The 7900-nt window shown below is 37.8% G+C and overlaps 2 protein-coding genes across 2 annotated transcripts in view; both read right to left on the bottom strand.

Annotated features, from left to right (window-relative positions):
• Window positions 1-4563, bottom strand: part of LOC107664774 (elongation factor 1-gamma) — a 10218-nt gene extending 5655 nt beyond the window's left edge. Inside the window, exons 1-5 of the mRNA XM_016455431.1 lie at window positions 4469-4563; window positions 3530-3688; window positions 3390-3453; window positions 2267-2409; window positions 2038-2181 (exon numbers count right to left, since the gene is read on the bottom strand). Coding sequence (XP_016310917.1) covers window positions 2038-2181; window positions 2267-2409; window positions 3390-3453; window positions 3530-3688; window positions 4469-4480 — 522 coding nt within the window. The 5' untranslated portion in view covers window positions 4481-4563. The remainder of the gene's footprint in view (window positions 1-2037; window positions 2182-2266; window positions 2410-3389; window positions 3454-3529; window positions 3689-4468) is intronic.
• A 1407-nt stretch (window positions 4564-5970) lies between these two features.
• Window positions 5971-7900, bottom strand: part of LOC107664727 (DNA-directed RNA polymerase II subunit RPB7) — a 3915-nt gene continuing 1985 nt past the window's right edge. The window contains exons 6-8 of the mRNA XM_016455376.1: window positions 6608-6679; window positions 6475-6508; window positions 5971-6253 (exon numbers count right to left, since the gene is read on the bottom strand). Coding sequence (XP_016310862.1) covers window positions 6240-6253; window positions 6475-6508; window positions 6608-6679 — 120 coding nt within the window. The 3' untranslated portion in view covers window positions 5971-6239. The remainder of the gene's footprint in view (window positions 6254-6474; window positions 6509-6607; window positions 6680-7900) is intronic.

Here is a 7900-nt window from a genome sequence, read left to right on the forward strand (position 1 = left end):
AAATTAAGATATTTTTGATGGAATCTGAGAGCTCTCTGACCCTCCCATAGACAGCAAGGATCCTAACACGATCAACATCCAGAAACGTAGTAAGGACATCGTTAAAATAGTCCATGTGACATCAGTGGTTCAACTGTAATTTTACAAAGCTATGAGAATACTTTGTGCGCAAAGAAAATAACGACTTTATTCAACAATTTGTCTCCTGCCATTTTGGAGAGTATCACATACGTGAACAACGCATGTACACAGATAAGTTGTTTACGTTCAGATCAAAGCGTAAACAACATATCCGCGTACGGTGCTGCTGACACAGAACAGCATACGTTGATTACGTATGTGATACTCTCAAAAATGGCGCTATAGGGTGACGCGGAGGAGACGAATTGTTGACTAAAGTCGTTATTTTTGTTTTCTTTGCGCAAAAAAAGTATTCTCGCAGCTTCGTAAAATTACGGTTGAACCCGATGTCACATGGATTATTTTAACGATGTCCTTACTACGTTTCTGGACATTGATCGTGTTAATTACATTGCTGTCTATGGGAGGGTCAGAGAGCTCTCGGAATGCATCAAAAATATCTCAATTTGTGTTCCGAAGATGAACGAAGGTCTTACAGGTTTGGAACGACATGAGGGTGAGTACTGACAGAATTTTTTTGGGAGAACTTTCCCTTTAAATATTCAATAGATATATTCTGAAAATTAAAAATCACTAATATCAGAGGCCAGCTGCAATGCAATGCAACGCAACTAAATTAAAGAAAATTATGGACAGAGATGACTAACTTTTAAAACTAGTCTCAAGCTTTTATGCAACCGGCTCCAGGTGAACTAAGATGAGATCTGGGGCCGTATTTATCAAGCTTCTCAAAGTGCCATTTTAGTCTTAAGTGCTGAGAATTCATTAAATTTACTCCTACTCTCAAACGTAAGTATAAAAGCAAGTTATCACATTTCTTAAAGCTAAGAATCACTCTTACTCTCGCAATTATTTGAGACCGCTCGAGAGGTCTCTCAAGTGGTTAGGAGTTGCCAGTTGGGGCTTGTGATGGCGCTGAGGAGACAGAGACGTATGCAAATCTTTCAGGAGAGGAAGAATGTTCTTGAAATGTTTGACAACGAGCAGTTAATAAAACCGTTACATTTCCTCAGTTATTCAAACAGAAACGAGCAAAGAATATTGACATTACCAAAAAACATCATAACTGACTTCAGTCTAGCGCGAGTATTATATGCTCTTTAAAAACACTCCCGTTATAATCAGTGAAGCTACCTACACTGGATCTAGAAATCTCTTACCCCTTATTTACACTGCACACGTCTGCGGCGCGTGACGGCTCCGACACGGACACCGGAGCTGATCCCAGCTACTCACCACCCGCGCTGCGGCAAGTTTCTGAAGCAGCTCTCCACGCTGCATCACTAAAGATAGGCGCCTATATTTTTGATGGATAATAATAATAATAATCGTCTTGCTGTCGTCAAAGAAATCAGCAACAGGCAATATCTCTGACTATCGTCGATACACGATACTATCGTCTACCGGCACAACCCTAAATTGAAGGTTGTGATGACGATTCGTTTCCTTACCATAATGTATTCTCTTGAAAATTCTTTATTGTCAAATGCGTGTTGAATGTAAACTCCTATTAGGAATTTAACCATTCAATGCAAATTTATCGGAGAATATTCTTAAATAAGGAAATCTATTCAGTGATTGGTCCATGCGTATTTCGTCATCCAAAATCCCCGTTTGTGGCGTGTCGTGAATCAACTCTAAGACTGACACTTAAGATTTAGTCCTACACTTCGCTTAAATTACGACTGAGATGCTTGATAACTAACTTTTAAGCGCAGCTTTGAGCCAAGAAGTTTTTTTACACTTAAGTCAATTCTTAGCAGCGTTCTTGAGAGTAATTCTCAGAGGCTTGATACATACGGGCCCAGATACATATGGGCCTATTTTGTGAATCAACATCCCTAATTAATACAACCTGGTCACAGCTCAGGTTTTCATGGCACCCTGCAGACTCACCTGTTTGTAAAGCCAGAGCAGAGAGCAGACAACAGTGATGTCAGCCAGACTGACTCTCTCCCCAACCAGGAAAGTGCGAGTGTTTAAGTGCTGATTGAGGATGGCGAGGACGCGTTTCACCTCTTCCTTAGCCTGTTCTGTGGCCTACAAACAAGACAGAGTGCAGACTTACAAAAACCATTCAATTCCTGACAGATGAAACCATTACACAAACATATTCAAAGCTAACCTGTTTGTTGAACTGCATGATACCCAAGGTGGGGAACACCCAGGCACTAGCTGGAGGGATGATCTCAGAGTCAGCAAAACTGACCCACTGCAGCACCTTGGCACTGTCCTGGGGAGTGCTGCCACGAAGGGCATCATTGCTCACTGTCAGGAGGAAACAACAGCAATAATTGTGTGTAATAAAACACTAAACGTTTTTTAAAGCATTCCAATAGTTCATATATGAGCCTATTTACACTTGGCCACATCAGGCATTTCCTCTGATCGTAAAAAAAGACCTGGTACCTCATTTAAAATTTGTACATACAACGGTTCATAAAATTAAAACATACGAATGCACACACAAAAAAAGAAAATTCCGAATGCATCCCTCTTCATAAACTGCAGGTCATATTAAAATCAAATGCAATATGTACAAATGCATCAACACCTATAAAACACAAATATCTCTTTATGGATCATATAAATTATTATAATATGTGCTCTCTGAAAACATGTGTGGCAGGCATTGGATGCTTTCTGCAAATCATGCGTGTAGGCAATTATCGGCAAATTTTGCAAATATAAATTAATGTGATTAATAAACGGCAGTTATAATGTTGCTCATTTTCCAGCAATGAATGCATATTGTGACTGCCTTTTTATCTTTACACTTTAATAAAAGACATTGAACTATTTTAATTACTGGTATAGGAGTTCCAAATGCATGCTCTTCAATTAGCGTACACAAGAAAACTCACATCAGCTTCTGCCTTTATACACCCTAATTTACTCCTCACTATTGCTTTAGGAAAAAAAAATCAATGCAATTTAGGATCCGTTTAGGAAAACTCAATGTTCAGCATCGCATCCCAAAGCTCAACACACAGTCATCTTCATTAAAACAGCTGAATGCACGCTCGCTCTCTCACCTATTGCGGCCTTTGATTTTGAAATCCGAGGATGAATGAAATGCAACACCTCTGTTGAATTTCCATATACCAAAAGAACCAAAGATTTATATTTGTTTTGAGGATAAAAATTTCTGTGAAAGTGCGAATGGAGCCCTTTTAACAAATCGCTATCCAATCGAAAGAAATTCATGAAGTGGCCAAGCACAGATAGGCCCTATAACGCTTACTTACAGAAGTGAGCAATGGCATTGCTCTCAAACAGACAGAAGCCATCATCACCCTGGTAAGCAGGAACCTAAATGGACAGGAACATGAATAAATTCCATCTACATCCAGAACACATGCATTAAAAAAGGCATGAGAATACTGACCTTGCCCAAGGGAAAGTTGCTGAGGAAAGCAGGGGATCGGTTCGTCTGCCCAAAGGTGAAGGCAGGGGAGGTGCTCACAACCTTCAGACGAGCCCCACTGTACTGGGCAGCGATCTGAGCCTTAAAGGCCCTCCAGTTCTCTGGGTATGTGTAGAGAGTCTGCAGAAACACAAGGTTTGAGATCACATTGCTGAAACTGATGCTGCTCGTTCAGACCCAGTCATCTGTAACACAAACTCCGTGCCAACCGAAGCTGTCCCTTCATTATGACCACTCGCAGAGCATTACACAGCACTTCAGGCGGACACAGCTGACAGTCAATTCCCTGAAATAAATTACCTCACACACTATAAACAGTTTGCATACACAAATAGAGAGCTAGCTAACACTGGACGTTTCAGTACATTTATTTGTAACCCATCTGGTGGTGTTAAGCTTTGAAACCTCCGAGTAAGACTTTTAATACCCTCAAATTTGACATCAACGCTAGATTTCAGAATTGGATGTCAATCGTTTAAAAATGTCGCAATGAATGCTTCTCAACTCACTAACGTTACGCTTTTATACCAGCTCGCGCTGCTGATACATGCGCTTCGCTTTCATATATTTAATGTGAAGCTAAAAATAAATAACATGACACTCCGCCAAACTCTAAATGTTTAAAGCGGAGTGAAAGGCGTGGACGGGAACGCAAGGGCAACGTGGCACAAAGGAGCGCAGCGCTGCGCTTCTGTCCGTCATCACTCTAACCACCTTATAAAGGCGTGTGGGGAATATTTACAGCAAAAATAATCATCACGCCAGCTTTAAAAGAGGCTATAAAATAATACGGCTCGACAACAACGCATAAAGATATAAGGATCGGCGTGATTACGGGGTGATTGTGGATGGAGATGTACTGTAATAAGGCGTCTAAGGGTTTTCTCCCATCTTACTCACCCCTGCCGCCATCTTCAGGACGAGAGAAAGGAGGAACGGGTCGCGCGGTGCTGACGTATAGGCCAGGCCTGTCGCAGAAATAATACGCAATAAGGACTAAAAAACAAAAAGTCATTAACATGTTTAAAATATTATGACATTATTTTCAGTTCCCGTTACTAATTAATGTCACACTTTGTATAGCACTGATTGTCTTATGCTATGCTCTGTTTGTTATTTGTTCTATTTTCATTAATAAAAAATAAAAAAAGCAACAACCGAATAATAAAATTAATATTTATCAGGTAAAAAAAAATAAAAAAATAAAAAGCAATAAAGACTTGAAAGTGAGAGCTGGACATGCTTTTTCTTCTTTATACATTTGTTTATTTTGTTTGGAAAGTATCAGATTCATGTGAGAAAATTAACTAAAGATAAGCAATATTTTAAGCATTTTATAAACCAAATTAAATTATATGGATCTCTTTTGAATGGCATAAGAAGCTAAAAAAGGAAGACACGTCGTGCACTTCTTTTAATTTATTGCAAATTGTAATTTTCTTGTTCCTTTTTTGGTAACACCTGTTGTGAAATGTATAGACTCATTTTTATCTTGTTTAATAATAAACGTGTTTTTATTTTTAGGGAACATCGTGATAGTTTTTGATATTCAGGTAGAAGTCTCATTTTGGAATAAATAGAATGAATAGATGGATGGATGAATGAATAGAATATTGTCATTCTAAGTTTTGTTTATAAAGCTTATTTGTTTTTTTTTAATAAAAATTCGATCCCACATTGTATTCCAATCTGAGAAAGCACTGAAATAAAATGTAAAGTCCTTTTTTATAAAAATACAAAATCATCTAATAACAGACTGTCCCTGCCGTTCTGTCCAGCATCTGCTTTTGTGTGTTCCACTGAATAAGGTCATACAGGTTTTGAATATTAAGGTGGGGAAAAAAATAGAAAAAACATTTATTAAACATATTTGGCTGATTTAATTACTGGTTCATAATCAATAAGAGCATAGCAATATCACTTGAACTTTGAGTAAATATTATTCAAATGATTATTTCTGGGGTGAACTCTTCCTTTAAATATTTCAGTAGGCAGTGTGCCACTGGCATGAAAGAACATTTGAATTACAAACATTTTCCAGCCAAAGCTGTTGCAGTAATAATATCGTTTTCAGAGTGGGGTACCAATATCAAAATATTAGCAAAAATCAGCAATGCTCACTGTGTCCTATGTATTACGCCTCTCTTACAAAAGAATCACAGAACAAGCAATAACTAAAACAAGAAAACCAGACGGAGACAAGGCCAACATTTTGTGAGTGCTGTATTACAAAAGAGAAATATATTCAAGTACAGGCTGGCTGGCATTTACAAATATGTGTTTAAAAATGACCTCAGAGATGAATAACTCTAAAAGCAATGTGATGAATGATACCTTTGACTTTCCATAACATGCTTGTGAATTGCTTTTGCTCACAGGATCTTTCAATATCTGAAGAGTCCAACTGATGATATTTTAATTAAACAATTCAAAGTCTTTCCATCACGTAGAGCTACATGCTCTTCCCATTTAACCTGATGCTTTTCCACAATTGAACTGTTGCCATGGGAAAACTATGGATATACTACTAACATGGGGATAAAAATAACAATAAAAAGAGGGGGGGGAAAAGACAATTTCAAATGAATGGGAAAATAATTACAGTATATACAAACTATTTAGCATCACCACAGCATCAAGTTTCATATGTCTTATATTCTTGGCAGAAGAATCAGCTCACAAGACCTAGAAGAATGAGAATAAAACTCTTAAGACAATAGTTGGATAGTACAACATAAATTAGACAAAGAATAGACAATACGTTATTGGGGGGGAAACAACATTGAAATGAATTGAAAGAATCTGTTTTGATATTTTAATACAACAGTTATTGTAAATTATAAAACAGCAAGTGACTGTAAACACAGCTGTGACAGATGTTTTCATTACAAGAAAATAATACATACCCAGGTAGTCATCCATGAGAGATCCAATGGCAAACTAATAAAAAAAGAAACAAAAAAAGTAATTGAATAATTAAAAACCTTTAGAATTATATCCAAATTGAAATTGTCTTTAAAAAAAGTGACATGGATTTACAATATCATTCTTATCCACTCGAGTTCCCACAATCTTCAGTCGAATTTCATCATCTTGTTGGATCACAACGTCCTGTTGAAGAAAACAAACTGAAACCACCTAGTGCTGGGCGGTATGACCAAAAATTTATATCACGGTATTTTCCAAAATTATACCGGTTTCACGGTACAAGACGGTATTTTTTTTTCATGCATGACCGAGTGTTAACCATATTTTCTACTGATTGAGAGGAAATACTGCAGTATATTGACTTAGAATGCCCTATTTTACTGTCATGATGAGTGAATATTGTCAAAAAATACCACACTAAATAGTGACTAAACACGACCCCTTTTAATACATGTTAACCAGGAGTCACTCTCATTTATAATCATCTGATAAAATCAACATGCATCTTGCGGCTATGCGGTTGTTTGGGCTATATTACTTTTTTGTCTCATGCAGCGCACTGCCTGCGTCTGAGTAACAAACTAAAAAAAAACAACAAACAAAAAAGTGCATGTGATATTAACAGACGAACTACGCTCATATTTATAATTCCAAACAATCAGTAAGCGACAGGTGCTAGGAAACGCTGTTTTGTACTCATTTATTGAGTCGGCTGCGGTGTAGCCAACTAAATGCGCTGCTTCTCTGCCGCTCACTGCACAGAACAGACGGCGAGAGACGACACTTTTCCGGGAAAGTCAGACCTCTAGTTTGCGGGACAGCACTGGCGAAATCTTCCAACTGAACCATAGCTAAGGTTTATCGCTAGATTTGTCAGTATGAATATTCTATGGGAAAAAGCCGCTAAAAGGGTCTGAAAGTTGCTAAATCTAGTGCTAAAGTCACGCTCGTGTGTGTGTGTGAGACGCGGGAGCTGATGGCAGGGGGCGGTGGATATTTGTGGCGGTCAATGTGGATATTGTGGATGAGTTCTTCTGTGTCATCACCCGGTATGAGATTTTGACGGTATGATAACCTTAAGCAAAAAATATCACGGTGTCACGGTGTCACGGTATTGTTGTTACAGCTCTAAAATGTGTCTCTGAGACAGCTCTAAATACTGAACACAATATAGTTTGAGCAACATACAGAATATTTGGAACAGTAGTATTTGTTTATTTTTTATTTGATTTGTTTCTGAAATGTGGGCTGTCCTGCAGCTTTTGATGTGGATGGTTGATTTGCTGCTAGAGCTACTGCTGCCCTAAAAAGAAGAAAAATAAAGACTGATATCTTTATTTAACCTAAATCTGTAATTACAGTTATTTAATTTTAGTTATATAATTCATATACATATCATTTATA

This window comes from Sinocyclocheilus anshuiensis, unplaced genomic scaffold, assembly GCF_001515605.1.
Source record: "Sinocyclocheilus anshuiensis isolate Anshui unplaced genomic scaffold, SAMN03320099.WGS_v1.1 scaffold235, whole genome shotgun sequence".
Taxonomy (NCBI): Eukaryota; Metazoa; Chordata; class Actinopteri; order Cypriniformes; family Cyprinidae; genus Sinocyclocheilus; species Sinocyclocheilus anshuiensis.